At 40.4% G+C, this 19279-nt stretch overlaps 1 protein-coding gene across 1 annotated transcript in view; it reads right to left on the reverse strand.

The window, feature by feature from the left end:
- The window catches only part of LOC129691365 (cytochrome b-c1 complex subunit 2, mitochondrial), a 21818-nt gene extending 3078 nt beyond the window's left edge, over positions 1 to 18740 (reverse strand). Inside the window, exons 1-12 of the mRNA XM_055627483.1 lie at positions 18616 to 18740; positions 16421 to 16504; positions 16170 to 16319; positions 15898 to 15962; positions 14294 to 14350; positions 12464 to 12588; positions 9534 to 9631; positions 7151 to 7208; positions 5683 to 5778; positions 5210 to 5409; positions 2501 to 2581; positions 271 to 347 (exon numbers count right to left, since the gene is read on the reverse strand). Of these exons, the coding sequence (XP_055483458.1) occupies positions 271 to 347; positions 2501 to 2581; positions 5210 to 5409; positions 5683 to 5778; positions 7151 to 7208; positions 9534 to 9631; positions 12464 to 12588; positions 14294 to 14350; positions 15898 to 15962; positions 16170 to 16319; positions 16421 to 16504; positions 18616 to 18648 (1124 nt within the window). The 5' untranslated portion in view covers positions 18649 to 18740. The remainder of the gene's footprint in view (positions 1 to 270; positions 348 to 2500; positions 2582 to 5209; positions 5410 to 5682; positions 5779 to 7150; positions 7209 to 9533; positions 9632 to 12463; positions 12589 to 14293; positions 14351 to 15897; positions 15963 to 16169; positions 16320 to 16420; positions 16505 to 18615) is intronic.
- Positions 18741 to 19279: the final 539 nt, after the last annotated feature.

Consider the following 19279-nt stretch of genomic DNA (forward strand, 5'->3'; position numbering starts at 1 on the left):
TCTTTCTTTCTTTCTTTCTTTCTTTCTTTCTTTCTTTCTTTCTTTCTAATATAATAAAACCATCAGCAGGGAAGAAACAATGGTCATTTCTGCAGTGCTGGGAATTGAACCTGTGTCAGGTACATGCAAGGCAAGTCCCTACCAGTGAATTTCAGCCTTTCTTTTCCTTATTAATACTGTTCTTTACTCCTCATGAGTGTATAGCATTGTTGTTGTTGTTGTTTTTTTTTTTAATGAAGTGTGAAATACATAATTAATATAGAAACTTACTTGGCAGTTTGGACATCTGCAGGGGAAACGCTTCCTTGAGCAATCGCTTTTACTTGGTTGTAAGCAGCCTTGATAACCTAGGGCATGCAAGTAAAAAACTGGTCATCAGTGGCCAGAGCCTAGGTCTCCCAATATAATCAATGCTCCTTTACTGAGCAAAACATTTCAGGGAGTTCTAGTGTCCCCTGGGAATCCCACGGTCACCTTGTGCTCCTTAAAGCCGCTGTTTTATGCACTGTTGAGAGTTTAGTGTTAAATGGTCTGGTCTCCTGATCCTTCTATATTTGAACACTGGAGGCAGCTAGTGGTGCTGCTTAAGAGAGGTTACAGAGCATTTGGGACATGGCCTAGTGAGCAGATGCAGCCACTAGGGCTGGAGGCAGGGAGGGAGGAAATACAGCTGGTTCTGTTCCTGGTCCTGTTTTCTGCATCTTAATCCAGAAGATGTGATGCCCTGCCTCTGTGAACTCTACTACCACACCCTCCTTACCATGACAAACTGAAACTATGAGCCAAAATCAAAGCCTTTCCCTTTACATGCTGACTCTGTCACAGCACTGAGAAATGAAGCTGCACTTACATACATAATACTCAAATATACACCTGACAGGATCCGCCAAGCTTCTTATAAACCTAAATAGGCATAGGGCAGAAACTGGCTGAAGAGGGTGCCTCTTCCTTGAGGAAAATAGACTCCATGTTACTACTGTTTACTAGAAACACACACACAAACACACCTGGAACACAAGAGTCCAGAAATCAAAAGACGAAAAACTGAAAGAATCCAAAGTTTCACTGAAATAGATACTTCCTACATGTTTGCTGAACTAACAAGTTAGGATTTTCTCCACCTCAATCCTGGCACATTCTGGACCTGAGACTTATTCTTTGTAACCACCTAAATTCTACGACATTGACCTCCTTTCCATGTTTGTTACCCACTTCCCTGGCCATGACCTCAGACTGAGCATAATGGAGAACTACCTAAGGTCACACAGCCTCTCAAAGTCTCCACTGCAAACCCTGGCCTCACTCTAATCACTGTCCTTATTCTCCCACGTCATCAACATCTCCAATGCCTCAACTGTCCACTTCTTCCCAACCTGTCAGGGGCCCCGGCCCACATTCATTGATCATCCCTTCAGTAACTCCTGACAATCTTTTCAACTACTTCCTACCTTCTTCCTAGTTCTAACTTGTCCACTTTCAGGACTGTGACCTGGCATGAATCCTATTACCCACCTCCTTAATTTTCAACGAAGAAAACTTACAAGCCAAACCTGAGGACTATACTACAAATCCATGGCCACACCATTGCAGGTCCATTTTCGCTTTTAGTCATTCACTTCCCCAAGCCTCACACTTTCAAGTTTCTCTTACCCTCCACATAACCTAGCATTGTCTCTGAGCATTAGCTTTTGTTGCCGAACTAAAATGTCCTTTATTCTAGATGACACTTGCTCCTCCTTTCCTAATTTGAACCATTTGTCATTTTCTAACTTCTGTATCTGCTCATATCTAATGAATATTTTCTTCAGCTTAAAACTTTCAGGGTAAAAACTGCTTCTCTCACTCCACCAACCTTTCTTCATTCCTTTGCACTCAATGATATCATTTTCTCTTTGCTTGCTATTCCCTTCATGCCCCAAATTGTGTTGTTGCCCAGAACTGCAAATAGTTTTCTTTTCCTTCTAGTTTTTGTGGTTGTTTTGTTTTGGGCCAAAACTCAGTATGTAGCCAAGGCTGACCTTAAACTTTTGATCTTCCCACTTCCTGCCTGGTCCTGGGATTGAGAGTACTGGATCACAGGCATGTGCCACCACATCCAGTTTATATGACAATGCTGACTGAACCCAGGGCCTCATATATTACAAGAAAGTATTCTACCAAATGAGCCACACCCTCAGTCTTCTTACTAAAACTGTCGCTGCGAGAAAGGCCTACAAATATGCATCCTGGACTTGACCACTCCTGGATTCTGAAATACAAATGTCAGAACACATGTCTAAGAAGGAACAAAGTACGAATTTCTCCTTCCTGTAGGCATTATTATGCATGTCCACTTCCTCTAGGCATTATTCTACACTTTGTAAAGTTTCCCCCATAACAGATAATTCAATGATGATACCATAGAGATCTTTGACAAACCATGGTATTCAGCCATTTCACATTCAACTAAAAACATGGCAATGGTAAGAAAGCTTTGGGAGTTAATGAGTTTGTAACTTACATCACCAGCAGCTGCAGACTGGGAGATAGTGTAAATTCCAAAGAGTCCAGAATCTGAATAACTGGCATTAAATGCAGAAACCTGAAATATAATGGAATTTTACTATATAAAATTTTTCCAGGTAGAAGAGATCACAATGTTTGGATAAAAACTTGTGCTACTGTTATAGAAACAAAACATAATAATTTACTTAATTCTGTTGAGGGCTGAAATGTTCTGCATAGATTATTCTTTTCAGAACTGCAAAGCTTTAAAGAGTTTTGAGTCATTTAAACCTTCCTAAAACAGCTGCTCATCTTCCTCTTTTTTGGGATTTTGGAGCTTCTCTTGATGGTTAAGGGCCGTACAAACAATTATAGGATACAGTGATCAAGCGATGTAGACTGTGGACTGTAGCACGTGACAGACCTGACTCTTTATTCTGCTCTTGGTACCATCTGTCTCACCAATCTGCTTGTACTTCTATTAACTAAAGGCAAAGGGCTAGATACAAATTTTGCCTAGTGGCCATAGCCATCTAAGGTAGCAAGAAATTTAGCTTGTAACATATAGGGTAAGTCAAGTTTCAAGCTCCCAAAGTTGACCTTGAGTGTCCAGAATAGCACCGTTCAGTATTTATGTGAATACATATACATATGTATGTATGTATATCACCAAAGATATTAAAAGATGCAGGTTTTCAGATTCTTTTTGTTTGTTTTTTTGAGACAAGGTTTCTCTGTGTAGCCCCAGCTATCCAGGAACTCTATAGACCAGGCTGGCCTCAAACTCACAGAGATCCACCTGCCTCTGCCTCCCGAGTGCTGGGATTAAAGGTGTGCACTGCTACCACAACCCAGCTGTTTTTCAGACTCTTGAAACAGATTTATTAATTCATATCCCTGTGAATGCAGCCTGAAAAGCCCACATTTCAAACCCATGTTCTAGATGATAATTATGCACGATGAAGTCTGAGAATCACTGGTAGTTTATGTAAAGTACAAAAGAAATACACTTCAAGTTTAACTATAATTAAATTAAGATAATCCTAGACATACTTCCAGCTTCTGGCTCATTTCTCAACAAGTTCTAGTCCAATGTTACAATGAAGCATCAGTAACAGTCACTGGTGAAAACTGATATATCAAAAAAATGGATGATGAATTAAGGAAAAGAAAATAGAAAAGAAAATAAAAAAGAAAAAAAAAAGAAAATCTGAAGGAGATTAAATTTAAGACAAAGATTTTCAAACTGTTCAATGGAACCCCAAGGCTCCATACAGAAGGGTTTCATAGTTTTCAAAATTTCTTTAGAAGTTAAAATGCTTGTGTTGTGCATTGTAACACATATACAATGCATATATAAAAGTTCCTCTGCTTAAAATGTTTACAACTATCGTTCAAATGTTAAACAGTGGGACAAAACCCAGAACAATGTTGACTGCTATTACTACTGTCTCGACCTCCCACATTCTAAGGTTACAGATGTGCAGCACCATACTCAGCTCAGTTACTGTCTTCTAAAGGCAGACAAAAGACCAAGGAATTACAGATACTTTGTTGACATTTCACAATTTCTTTTTCTTTCTCACTTGAGCAATGTCATGTAGGCTAGCCTTGAATTTCTGATCCTCCTGCCTCACCTTCCAAGTGCTGGGATTACAAGAGTATGCCACCATGCCTGGTTGACATTTCATACATTCCTGATGCAAATATCACATTTTGAAAGCATTTTCCTGTCATAAAAAAGTGTCAAAAGTTAACATGGGAAACCCATAATCCTAGTGTTTGGGAAGCAGAAGCAAGAATATTAAGTAGTCAAAGTTGTCTTCAGCTACACAGCAAGTTTTGAGACCAGTTCAGGATATATGTGACCTTGTCTCCAAAACAACCAACCTTCTGTTGTTTTTCTTAATATTTATTTTTCATTTATGTATACAAGTGCTTTATTTGCTTGTATGCCTGAATGATAGAAGATCTCATTATAGATGGCTGTGCGCCACTATATAGTTGCTGAGAATTGAACTAAGCAACTCTGGAAAAGCAGCTGTGCTCTTAACCTCTGAGCCATCTCTCCAGCCTCCCTGTTCTTTTTGTGTTCAATTAATTTTTTGTGCCTGTTAACTCACTGTTTTTTTTTTTGTTTGTTTTGTTTTTCCCACTTGCTTGGAAAACAAAGAACAGCAAAACTCAGGAATCAGCCACATGAGCAAAAAGAGAGGAAGATACCAATTACATCTAGGGAAATAAGGAAAATGAAGTCTTTCTTTTAATAGCATTTTCTTTCTTTATATAACATATTTGTATATAACTGTGCATATGTGCTTGTGTATGTATATGTATGTGCACAGACGCATATCTTTTGTCAGGCAGTGACTACACTGGTTTTTGAGACTAGGTCTCTCACTAGCTTGGAACTCAAGGCAGACTGGCTAGGGAGTCCCAGAGACCCACCTGTCTCCACCTCCCCAACACTGGATTATAAGCATGTGCCACCACACCTAGCCTTCTTACATGGTTTCTGGGGACTGAAACCATGCTTGCAAGGTAGGTACTTTATTCCTCCCTCTGCTGCTAGTGTGCTGGAATACCAGGTTTGAGCCATCTAATCAAGCTTATATTTGTTCATCTTAAAATTTAAAATCAGACTATCTTTAGTAGACAATCAAGCTGTATCACAAATAACATGTTTCTGGAAGCTAAAACAGGAGATGTGACTGCTCAGACTCACATCAAAAGGCTGGTGACTTCCTTTAGCAACACTCTGGCTCAGGAGGCTGGTGGTGTTGTTGCCCCTTTTGACATGTGGTCCAGCACCAAGTAGATGCTGAAGGACACTAAATGCATTTGCTTCTGTACTTCCAATGGCAGCACTTTCTGCTACGATAGCAGCATGGACCAAGTTGTCTCCGTTTTGCTTCCTAATTTCACCTGGGATCATGTAAGGAGGGAAGAGAAGAAAAGTAACTTTATTACCACTGATGTTACTCATCAGGATTCTCTATGACACAGTAGATTAGGGTCTGTGCTTTATCAGGCCTTCCCCAGTCAAAGCATGTTTAATGTAACACCCAAGACACCTACTTCTTTTCTTCTGTACTGACATAACTTGGTTCTAACAATCAAGCCAATACAGCCTCAACATGCCGTTCCTGCAGGTAAATGCACTGGCATATGCTACTACCTAGGAGAAAGAATATTTACCTCCACGGTATTTGGCTTTTACACCAGCCAAACCAAGGCCACCCCTCATGTTGAGAAACTGTTCAGCAACTTGCTTTAAGACATGATGGCTTACACCTGTTTCAATGGAAGCAAAAACAAAGCTAGAGTCAATATTTCTATTTAAAATACATAATTATTAAACGCAAACAGGCTTTTAACAGACAGCTCAGCAGGCAAAAGCTCTACACCAGTCTGGAGACGAGTTGGATCCCTGGATCCCACCTGGGTGGAAGAAGAGAACTGACTCTACTGTTTGTCCTCTGTCCTCCATACACATGGTGCTGGTGGCATGTACTCAGCTGCTAATCATATACACACACGGAATATTATTTATAAATCCAAAAGTATGCAAATATTACAGAACTAAACAGCAACAAAACAAACAAACAAAAACCATGAGTCTTCTTGCCAAAATACTCTCTTCCTGGTATCATTTTACAATTTTAACTATTATGTTCATCTAGATGTTCTTAGGTATAGTTACTAATATATATTACCTCCCTCCCTCCTCCTTCCCTCTGTCCCTCCATCCCTTCCTTCCTTCCTTTTAATGGCATACACCACCACTGACCAGCTTCTTTTGTGGTCCCACAGGCTGAATGGAGGCCTCAAGCAGGCTAGACATATGTTCTACCACAGAGCTATACTCCAAGACCCTATTTTAAAAGTGGTGGTATTCTCTTTAATGTTTCTAAATTGTCTTCCATAATTTGTATTTTTGCAAGGTTAGGTTATAAAATATGCTACTCTATGGATGCATCATTTATTCAACCAAAACCTTCTTAATGGACATTAGCATGTTTCTAATAGCTGTTGGAATATTGCATTGTATACCAAAGGGCAATCAGGAGAGAAAAGACAACCCATGTAATATAAGATATCTACAAGCCACATACTTGGTAACGGGCGATATAGTATCCAAAATAAAGAACTTTTAATAGACATATTACAAAGTTGTCAATTTTTATTATCAGTAATTCTTTTTCTTTCCAAGACAGAGTCTCATGATGTAGCTCTGTTGGTCTGGAACTCACTATGTAGAACAGGTTGGCCTTAAGCTCAGAGAGATCTATCTGCTTCTGGCACGCTAGGATTAAGGCATTCGCCTTCATGCCCACCATGTCAGTAAATTTTCAGTATGTATTTCTCCAAATTCTAGGTAATACTGGGAAGTGCCAACTTTTTAATTTTTGTCAATCTTGCAGATTAAAATTTTCTTAGTGATACTCTTTGCTAATAAAAGTTTACCTTTGTCACAAATTTTGCAAACACTGTCAAGAAGGAAACAGTAAATACTGGAATTTATTTCCAAAACAACTAGCAATTAAAATCCTATCATATAGTATCTTCTTACAGTTTTCAAAATGTTCAACCCTGTGCATTTGTCACATAGCTTAAGGGGTTATTCTTGGAAAGCAAACTGACATGCAGGCAATCTCAGACTTACCGAGTCCAACCAACGCCATCCTTGCACTTGTGAAGTGGTTCTGAACAAAGTAATGTAACTGAGGAAGTAAAGAAAAGCTATATTAAAGTATAAATGCAGAAGGCTAAAAACATACAAGTGCATTATTGCAGGAAACAAATTCCCATGTTTGAATGTTGTCTTATGGACTACGAAGGATATAGCTCATCACACTGTAATTTTATCACTAAAAACTATGGCTTAACAGAACAAGACTTTCATTGTGCTCATGCTTCTACAACTCTGATGAAAACTCTAATAAAACCATTGAATTTACACATAATGAACAGTGTGAGAATTGTGTCTCAATTAAAATGGAATGAATGGCTACAGAAAAGTGATTAAAGCACTTGCCATGCGAGCGTTAAAACCAGTGTGGAACCCAGAACCCATGAAAATGCCGGGTGGTCAAGGTGGCCTGCCTGTAATTTTAGCCATTAGGAAGGCAGAGTCAGGTAACTCCCAGAGCTCTGTGTCTGATTAAAAGACCCTGTCTCAATAAATAAGGTGGAAGGGTGATCAAGGATGATTCCCAACTTCATTGAACCTCCACATGCATGTGCACATTTCCCCTCACAAACATGCATACACATACATCACACCACAGACACAACAATGGAAAAAAAATGAAAACAAGAGTATACACTGGCTTGAAATCAAGAATGACACTAAATTTATGCCTTTAGTATAATGACATGGTTTTAAATGGTATATCTGATTTACTGTGTCTTGACACAAGTAACCATACAATGGTATACTATTCAATGAGAGACTACTAGAACTATACTTCTCCTAACCATTTTCTCCCCTGTTTCTTTTCCTTTGTTTCTGTCTGCTTCCTTTTTTCTTTTGGGGAGATAGGTCTGTCCTACTCAAGTTTGAAACCAGTTTGTCTCAAACTTTACTTGCAATCAGGTCAGTCAACACCAGGGTTTCTATGACAGTTAACCCACTTATCAAACTAATGACACACACACCCTAAATGTGGGCAGCAACATCCCTGGGCTGGGGTCCAGGACTGAACAAGCAAGGAGAGAGCTAGTGGAGCACCAACGTTAATCAGTCTGTTTCCTGACTGTAGACACTAGCTGCCTCACCCCATGACAGACAGTATTCTCAAACTCTGAAGCAAAATAATCTTTTTTTAATTTTTATTTTTTAAATCAAGAGTGTGATTATACGAATGGGAAAGTTACCAATGCAGTTTCTAATATACTCTGCAGAATTGTCTAAGAGAGTGTTCATACAAAAATAACATTATCACTTTCCCTCAACTCCCACTGTTTCTAATACCCACACTACAGAGGGATGAAGCTGATTGCAGGTGGAATCTTAGAATCTTTAAAAACAGTTAACTGAAACTGGATACAATAGAGCATACCTGTGTGATTCTGGCACACAGGAGGCCAAGGATTCTGAGTCTGAGGCCAGTCAAGGTTATTATACAGAGAAAAAAACAAAACAAAACAAAACAAAAAAAAAACCCAACTACTCATTCATCCAACAAGCCTCACATGCCTACAACATCAGTGAAATTTGGGAATCTTGGTTTATATGACTACCTTAGGCTAAGCAGACAAAAAGCAGGACTAGCATTTATCTTATTATGAGTAATAAGTGCTACCTCCAAGGGTCTAAAAATTTGTTTTGGGGGCAGGAAAAAACAACATCATTTTATAGGCAAAGTGGCTATGTACTGGTTTATAAGCAGATACACTGTTCTACACTGCAGAGGTGCACTGTCTCCTGGAGGGGTACAGAGAGTGACTGAAGTGATTCTGACAGGAAACACTGGCTGAATTTTCACCAATTTATCAAGCTATGACCTAAATGAATAGTAAACATCTGTTGAGTCACCTTAGATGGATTTTTATGGATGTTTTTCTACTGAAGCTGAATTGCTAAGGTATTGGCAATGTCTTAGCTAATTTCCTTAGTCTTCCCTTAGTCTAGGAACACATTAAGAAAAAAATGAACAAACCAAAACATTAATGGTCTCTGAGAGTACCAAGCTTATCATAGTTAACACCTTAGTATTTGTCTATGAATAGTTTTTTGCTTTAAATGTGATTTTTTTGGCCTATCCTAACTCATAAATTGCCTTTATTTACAATATGCTATGAAATGTTTACATATTTGTAAATATTTTTACTTTTTTTAAAAAATTAATTTTATTAATTATTATGGTGTATACAAGTCCAGGTATGACTGTGCCATGGTGGCCAAAAAAATAACTGGAGAGTTGGCTCTCTTCTTCCATGGTGGGATGTGGGATCAAACTAAGGTCACTGGATTTGTGTGGATTATGTGGACTGGTGGCTAGGTGTGAACATTCATGAAATGCAAATGCAGTTCCATCACTTACTTCATCTGGGGTTACTTTCCCTATCCGATAGTCAGGACAATACAAGGGATTAGCCAACGTATTCTTGTAGGCAACATCATGCAAGTCCTCAATGACACCTGAAAGACAGATAAACAACAGGTACTCAAATGTATGGACAGCTATGGTATTTTTAAACAACAGCAATAAGACTATACAGCTTTGCTATTCAAGTTTTCAGGGACTTGAAATTTGTTACCACATAACTTCTAGCAACTTGTATATCTGTGCCTGTGGAATACAGAGAAGAGGAGAGCAGTTATCTCTGCAAGAAAGAATGCTTCACCGAATCTGAATCTGACTGTGCTTCCAGGTTCTCTCCCTGGGTAATAAGAGCATTTCCAGGACACAGGGAGCTGTGGAAGCACCAGGCTTGTTTTGGGTAGTCAAAAGGTAGCATTGATCTGGACTTAACTCTTTCCTGGTGCCCTGGCACTGCTGTCCCTGCCTTTTGTGCCTTCTCTGGAACTATATTTCCTCTATCTGTTCATTATTTGGGCATACCTCCTGATGCCAGGCACTGTGCTAGTTGCTAGAAACAAAGATGAGTAGCTACAATGGCCACAAAATGTCAAGGGGAAAAATTATGAAATAAAATTGTTATCAGTACAATGTTAGCAGTGAATATGCAGTTGGGCATATGGAACAACAGTGGGAAATGGAAAAGTGAAAGAAAGAAAATCTGGGAAGAGTCTTCTAGAATGACTGAGCAATTCCCAGGTGAATAATTTGTGAATAGCATAAAATGCAGAGGAAACAGATAAAGAAAAGTCTGACTTGGGGTGTGTGGGGGTTTAGGATGGGGTGGGAGTCAGTGCTGGAAGGAGAAGATGTTGCATAGCAGGAAAGAAAGACTTTGTAAAGTCTTCACTGTTAAGGAATGAAAGATGTTTAAGAAGATAGGTATGTTTAACCTGATTTAAACATTACACACTTAGACAAGTATCAAATATACATGGTTCCCATTAATAAGCACAACTTTGTATTAATACTAATAATAATAAACTAAAAGAATAAGGATGGGGCCAGATGAAAGCTATAAAGGCTAGACAAGAGTTCTGAACTCTAACTTAGAAGTTATTTTTAAAGGATGTTCATTTGGTTTTCAAAGCAGAAAGATCACTGGCAAGGAACTAGGAAGCTGGACTAAATTAGTAATCCTAGAGGTGAAGGTGGAAGCAGCCAGGAGATGTAACAGGACATGTTTGGTCAGAAAAAGAGGAAGGCTGGAAGCAGCCACCCTGGACATGTCAGCCATTTTGTCTACAATATTTGTCATTTGATCACATTCCTCTGCGACACAGCATGATCAATCAGCCACACAAACCTCTAAGGTGTAGTAGACAGGTTCTTTCTCTAGAGTCCTGCACTTGGTCCCTGGTTCCACTCAGAGCCACTACAGCTGGTCCTTGTTCTGGTCCACCTGCTCATTTTTGCTTCTATCAGAAGCTGTGCAATGTCTAAAAGCCAGTGGTGTGTGTTTACAGATTTGCTTTGCCAAATATATCTGTTAATATTATATAATCAAACATCACAAATATCAATGCGAATTAGTTATATTAAAAATTACGGAGTGTTTTTTTCCTTAAAAACAATTTTTATACTATATATCTTGCTCAAGTTTTTCCCACTGACTTTCTGTTCTTTCTCTCTCTCTGTAAAAATAAACAAAAAACAAGCTCGGTGCCGTGGCGCACACCTTTAATCTCAGCACTCGGGAGGCAGAGTTCGATATGAACTCTTAAATGGGATTGCGCAGGTGGGTCTCTGAGTTCAAGGCCAGCCTGTTCTATAGAGAGAATCCCAGGACTGCCAGGCTACACCTTGTCTCAAATAAACCAACACACACCTAGAAACACACATATAACCCCAACAAAAACAGAAACCAAAATAAACAAGCAAAAAAACCAGTAAGACAAAAAAATGTGGGGTGTGCTCTGGAAGTGAAAGGGTTAGACTAACTTTGTAACCTGTATGTCTTCTAAAGCCTATAGTCTTGAGTTTTAGGTTCAGGTTAAGCTAAAGCCTCTTAGCACCTTTTCAGAGAATGAAGAAATGTGACCCCATCTATGAGGACAGATAGAAAAAAAGCAAGCAAGCAATGACCTTCACTCAGCAAAAAGAACGACCAGACCCTTGTCTTCAAGATAAGTGTTTCTTAGCAACGAACCCAGACTTCTGAGTAGCTTTTGACCTCCAGCCAAGAGCCCGCAGCCCCTAAGCTTCAAGGATGAGCTAACCACCCCCACCTTTAATTGCAGTTGTATCCACACTTGGCAGGACTGGCCAAGCTTGAGCAACTAAGACTAACCAATTATCTTACTTTATAACTTCCTCATCCAATCCTAAATTGCCAAAACTGCAACTTTAAATTTCCCACAATTTTTCTTTTAAAAACCTAAAGGTCTTTGTCTCCCGGTGCCATGCTTTGCCGACCGGCAGGGGTGACCCCATTGCGCAATGGTTAAATTAAACCTCTTGCTTTTGCAATGAGTTGCGTGGTCTGTGAGAGTTTCTGGGAAAGGCGCGATCTTGAACTCCTGAGCTGTGAGACCCCCGGTCTTACAAAAGGACCCTCTAAGGGGGAAGTGAGTGACAGCAGCAACACGTAGGAGTAAACTGCAACAGTAGGAGCATAAAACAGACTGCTGCTGGGTTTGTCCTAAGCAAAACCAAAACCAACGTGGTAAGGAAACATGAAAAGCCTGTAAAAGTCTACTATCAATTTGCCTGCTATCAAGTGGAGAAATCAACAACACAAATGTTTAGTAATAACAGAACAAGTAAGACTCTTGGGTGACAGAGCCCATTTTGGGAGGTATTTCCATGTCCACATAGGACTTTCTTTACAAACTGATCCTCTCAAAACTATAATCTTGGAAACAAAGAAGCGGGTCTGCAAATGTACTCACGAGTCTGTGAATTCTTAAAGGCAACAGCTTTGTCAATCGTCAGCTGAGACTGAAGGGCAGCTACTTCCCAACGGCGAAACTCTGGTGCTGTGGTGACATTGAGCAGGAACTCCATCAGGATTTCACTACAGAACACCAGTGAAGAGGAAGAGGTCAAAAACATCTCCTGTGTTATGACACGTACCTTTGATTTATAGGTGGAGGCAGAAGAACTTTTCTTTTAGGCTAGCCTGAGCTACGAAATAATACTTTGAAAAATAATGCCTTAAAAAATCACGGGTGGGAGCTCAAGGATAGAAAGCTAGCTTGATGTACCCTAAGGTTCTAGGTCAGTGGTTCTCCACTTTCCTAATGCTGCAACCCTTTAACACAGTTCCTCATACTGTGGTGACACCCCACCAAAGTTATTTTCATTGCTACATCACAACCGTAATTTTGCTACTGCTATGAATAGTAAGGAAAATATCTGTGTTTTCCAATGGTCTTAGGCCACTGGACCCATAAAGGAATTGCGACTCGCAGGTTGAGAACCACTGCTCTAAGTGATTTCCAGGACCACAACAAAATATAAATCAACACTTAAGGTAGTAAACTCCTGGGTCTGTGGAATCTTTTAGGTTGGGGAGATGGCTCAGCAGGTTAAAGAACATTGGCTGATCTTCCAGAGGACCAAGGTTCAATTCCCAGGACCCATATGGCAGCTCAGAACCATCTGTAACTCCAGTCCTAGGGGATTTAACATCCTCTTCTGGCTTCCCTGGTTACCATGCATGCATGTGGTACAGAGACATGCATGCAAGCAAAACACCCGTATACATAAATAAAATAAAGTAAAAGAAAATGCTTCTTTTAAGAGGTAAGAAACATTCAGTAGGTCGTGTGAACAACAAGTGTCATATCACTATTTAGTAAGTTGAGCGTGGTCCCAAAGACTTTGGATATTACCTGTGGGTGGTTGGGGGTTAGATACTAAACTATAATCTTAGTTGTGGTTAGGAGCCCAATCCATACCAGGTTTGTGAATAATATTCTAAAATAAATGTCTAAGGTCACAGTGACAGAGTCAATTGAGTAGTAGTTTAGTCTTTGTGTTAGACACACACCCATACATACATATACATATATATACGTTAACATACAAAGTATTAGGTTTCATCCTGGCATATTAAAACATTTCCTCCCATCTTCTCCTCTTGTCTGCCCTCTTCCACCTGCACTGTTCCGCAGCTAGTCACTTCCTTTTTCCTTTCACATCATAGGTGTTTCACTGTCCTCCCTGCCTTCTTCAACACCTTGCGACTCCCTTTTCAGTGTCATGAACCACACCCACTCTCCTGCACACTTGCAGAAACATTAAAAGCTAGGACCTACTGAGACAATATGGTATTTATCTTCTGAGTCTAGATCACCTTGTTTAATATAAACTTGGTATTTTTTTAAAAAGTAATGTTGTTTCTATTTTTATTATAAACTTTTTTCTTTAGATTTTAAAAAGTTTTATTATATATGTATCTCTCTGTATAGGTTCATAAATTTGAGTCCAGGTACCTGTGGAAGCCAAAAGAGGGCATTAGAACCCCTGGAGCTAGAGTTACAGGCAGTTGAGAGGCTCCAGATGTGGATGAAGGAACCAACTTCTGGTCCTCTTCAAGAACAGTATGCACTCTTACTCACTCACTAAACCGTATCTCTGGCCCCCCAATTTTTTATTCGCTGAACTTTTTATATAATAGGATAGAAGATTTTATTATGACATTTTCACATGTCATTGTATAATCTGCCCCTCATATCCCCATAAAAGCAGATGTTTTAATGCATGCAAATACTTACATATCATTCCGAATGCCTTCTACAGTGTAAGCCATGTTTTCCCTTGATGCAGTTACACTGAATTAAAAATACAGTGAATTATCAGAATTAAAAAATAACTTTTCTTACATATTCTTTGTTAAAGCACCAATTCTTTGTACTACCAGTGAAAGTAATATATATTCAACTAAAATTTTAAAGTATTTTGAAAAATGACAAATAAATCCACCTTAAAAAGCAATCAAAATTTGACTCATGGTACAACTTGGATGAACCTTGAGGACTTTATGTTAAGTAATTTACTATGAACATATTTTGTAATTTATTCATGCAGAGAACAAAAATGACAGCAAAATATAAAGCTAACATTCTAATAAAGGACAGTCAAAATCAGAGAAAATAGGACGGTGACACGGAAAAAGGGAATAAAAGGTGACCGTTTAGTGGACCGCGCTTCAGCTGAGTACAACATGAAGTTCAAGAGGTGGATAGTGGTAATGATTAGCCAATGTCTCAAGTGTCATTTAATGCTATGGTACCCGAAATATATTTAAAGTGGCAAATTTTATGTTCCACATATTTTACAATGAAAAACAAAAGGCCAAATAAATACTCAAGACTCCTTTGTATGCTTTAGATAACAATTGCCTTATTCTCCCCAGCTCCAGAAACCATAACCCTACATACACTGTCTTTAAATTCTTTACACAGGTGCACATACTTATTTTAAAAAAGGATTATTTTATTTATGTGTATATGTGCATGTGCCTATGGAGGCCAGAAGATGGTGTGAGACGCCCTGGAGCTTGTGTTACAGGGCTCCTGGAGGAGCAGTATGCATTCTTAACAACAGAGCTATTTCTAACCCACAGACTATCAGCTCTTCATAGTCCCAGCATGGCCATCACTCTAGCCTTTTCTTGAACTGGACTTTCAGCTTCCAGTCTTTAAAAAATAACATGGCATGGCACCGTATCACCACACTGATGATTCTGTTTTGGTTTCCTCTTTCGGGAACAGCCTTTTTTACCTTTTGTTCCCTTTTCTTCTAGTTGTTTTTTTGCCTCCCCGATTTATGGTTTTTACTTTTCTCAAGCAGAAATCTTTTGCACATTGTATATACTATAAATACTTACCCCCAATGTACAGCCATATTTCACATTTTTGATGAATATTCACCAATTTCCCTTCTGTTTAAGAAATCTTTAATCCTTCTGTTAACAAAGGGAAGTCACCCTGTAATTGATCATTTCTGTGTTTCCCCACCTCCTTTGAGACAGGGTCTCACTGTGTCATCCTGGCTGGCCTGGCATGTACTGAGATCCACTTGCCTCTGCCTCCCAAGTGCTGTGATTAAATGCATATACTATCATGTCCAGCTTCCTCTACCGCTAGATTTGTTTTTAATGATGTGTATAAAGCATGTATCTGTGAGGGTGTATGTGCACATGAATGTGGCTGACTATAGCAGTCACAGAGTTGGATTCCTGGAGCTGGAATTATAGTAGTTGCGAGCTGTCTGAGTGGGTGCTAGAAACCAAACTCAGGTTCCCTGCAAGAACAATGAACCTTTTAAATTATTGAACCATCTCTCTAGCCTGGCTATTTCTTACTATTCAACAAACCTTAATTTACCACCAACTGCTTCAATTCCACGGGTTATCTTGAAAGACGAAGCTCCTTTGGTAGTCTTGAAAAAGAAAGGATGCCTTTTTAAAATAGTTCTTCAATGACACATCTGCCACACATCACACTATGTCAAAATCTATTGTTTTAACTGTTATTAGCAGATCCAGGGCTTTACTAAATCATCTCCTCAGCCCCTTATTTTTTTCTTCCCTATAGGCCCAAGATCTCACACATCATTTCCAAACACTGAGGTAAAAAAGATACTCACCAAAGTAGATGCAAGACGTAGTAAATGAGCAGTTCCTAAGTTGCTGGAGTCTTCATATCTACTGCCTACTTTAATGAATAAGCCAATTCTTGATAGAGGAGCGTAGTTTTCCAGAGAAGCAATCACCAGACCATTTGGTAATTTGGTAAACTGTAGTTAAGACAGAACAGAGATGTGACCAATGCCTGTATGTAACGAGGAGTTTAAGTCAAGCGAATGTGGATTCCAATGAGCAATTCAGTAGAACTAACCTCAAGACCCTCAGGCTTCAGAGGCACTCTTCCAGGGGATGCTGAAGCTTTAACCTTCGGGGCAACTTTGAGGGAATAAAATCTCTAAAAACAACAAAGAGAGGTTATGTGTGCTCTCATAAGAAGAATCCTTTTACATGTAAAAGCATCAGCACCACCACGCAGTGATCTCAAGTAAATCATCACCATCATGGGAAGGTCACACAAATAACTTTAATTTATTAGAGGTTCAATCCACCCAAGCCATATTTTTTTTCCCCCCTGTAGACAACTTTTCTTTATTCCCCTTCCCTTCTTGGGGGAAAAAAAATTCAATGTGTCCAGGATGACCTCAAACTCATGATTCCTCTGGGTCTACAGGTTTATACTCCTGTGCCTGACTTGAGTCACTGTTAAACTTCTACCTATTTGTGATTTTTAGAGAATAATGAGTTCTCTATGATCTTAGAAAACAACAACACCAACAACTATGTGTTTTCTTTACCCTTTGATTATTTTATTAAAATTTTAAGTGTTTCTTTTTAGTTGTAATGTTTTCAAAGTTTTTGAACAGTTGGATGTTTTAAGATTTCAGTACTATGGCTTCCTTCATTTTTCAGTCTCTTTATTTTCCACCTAAAATAACCTTCATCACCTTGATCATGTAAGGATCTTTTCTCAAAACCCCTGACACCTCCATTATATTTGCATCTTCTTATGTGCTGTTCTAGGCATAGTCAATCCAAGGAAGGGTCCCAGCTTCTTTGGCCAAATATCTACGTCATCCTAAGATCAACAAGGGATTAAGTTAACAGCGAGTTCTCAGTATAATCTGTATAACCTGGATGACAGATCTAAATGCATTGGATTTATCTGTACACATATATTTACAAATAACCCACAAGAATACAGTTATTCCATTTATGTCTAGGCTTCACAGGGTTACTAATGGACATGGCAGCAAATAAAGCCTTATGATGCTAAGATCCAAAAAAAAGTGTTGCTGTCTTTTGCCCAAGATATCTGTAAAGTGCTCCTCCTCCGCACTGCCCAGGCTGCTGTATACTGACCACTCAGCCATTAGAGCTGGATTAATCTGGCTGCTGGCTTTCATTTGTGCTTTCCCTTCAGCTCTTTGTCTTTATCAGTTTAGTTTGCCAGGTAAGGTGTATGAAGCCACTTGTGGTTTATTTTATTTATTTATTTATCTATTTATTTATTTATTTATTTTGGCTGTGATTTCCCAAAATGTAATTCTATAATAACCAGGCATAGCAGCCCACATATGAATAATCCACAGTTCCATTACCAAGCAAGATTTAGGTGCTTGGGGTTGTGACATTTTAAAAAATTCTCCATTTCTCTGTTTTGTTTTTTTTTTTTTTTTTTTTTCCAGGAAAGACTTATCCTTTCAATTATCACACAATTTCTATTTTGTTTTAATAAAACACACATCAACTTCTTCACGTGAAAAGTAGGGAAGTCCTGCCTTCGACGGACTGTTAGCAATTGGTTGGTCTAGGTGCAAGGAATTTTACAACCGTAAAATTCTACAATACATATATGTAAGCACAAAGCACAAGGAAACAACTCTCCCCAGGCCAGGACTTTTTTGCATCATTGTCTAGCGGTCTCTCAACAGAAAATACTGGCATTTCGGTGTTGTAATTCTGCGCTGCATGTGCTGATGGATGTTTAGCGGCATAGCTGACCACTAAGACGCCAGAAGCACCCTCCCGAAGGGTCATTAGGAACAAGTTCCACACGCAACTGGCCAGTAAGGACAAGCTAGCCTTTGCTGAAAATTAAATGCTCCCATTCTCGTCTGTGCATAACCACTGTTTCACAGTGTTAACGTGCTGACACCTGAGGTACTTTCCCTCAAGTGACAACTAAGTAATTTAGGGTTAGGAAGAAGCCTTGGCGCCCCGGGAGGGAGAGCCAGCGGCCCGGTGTCGGCGGCCTCCGCCCTACCTGCTTCTCCCGTGACCTTCAGGAGTCTCCCGAGCGTCGCTTCACCGCCACCCTCCAGGCCACCCTTCTCTCCGGCTGCTCCCAGGACCCGCCGAGCCTCCCGGGCCTCAGCTCGCCGGCGGCCCGCGGATCCGCGGGGCTCACCTGAAGGGCAGACCCGGGCTTGACGCCAGGGCCGCACACTCCGCCACCAGCCCCGGGGCTGCCGACAAGCCCTGCCCCGCGCGCGCCCCCGTGCTCACCGAGAAGGACCCTGCCCTGCTGAGGAGCTTCATGGCTCTAGTGGATGCCCTTTCCCACGGTCACCGCCGCCGGCAGCTCCGCAAGATGGTGTCGGACGACCGCGTTTCCCGGCGTGCACTGCGAGCCTGCCCACGCCCCCTCGGCTGAGCGACTCTCTACACTCGCCGGGCTCCACTGCTCCTGGAGGCGGGGCCGGCCATTGGGAGGCTAGGGCGCTTCGGGGACCGTTTCTGTGTCCTTTCCCCGCAAGAACGTGCAGCCTAACATCCTGCGTCCGCAAACGCCGCGGTCACCCCAGCCGTGCGCCAGTCCGGAAGTCTGGGCGCTTCCTTTCCCCCGGAGATCTCCCTTTACTGCAGTCCTCTCGGATCTGTGCAGAGACTGGAGAGACGAGCACCTCCTTCTAACAGATCGACCCACTTGCAGGTGGGCCCGCAGCCCAGGTAGCAGCGAGGGTTCGATCTCATGTACCTACGCAGAAAAAGAAATCCCGTTGTTTTCTCGTGACACGTATTTGGAATGTGTGTGCATGCGAGTGTGTATGTTTGTTGGAAGTGCAGGCTCTCCAGTTTCTCTGCCGCATCCGGATCTGTTTTTACAAGATTTCGAAGTGATTTACAGGCATACTAGAACTTCAGGAAGGGTGGTAATGCGGGTTGGACA

This window comes from Psammomys obesus, unplaced genomic scaffold (assembly GCF_907164565.1).
Source record: "Psammomys obesus unplaced genomic scaffold, mPsaObe1.curated_primary_1811, whole genome shotgun sequence".
NCBI classification, from domain to species: Eukaryota; Metazoa; Chordata; class Mammalia; order Rodentia; family Muridae; genus Psammomys; species Psammomys obesus.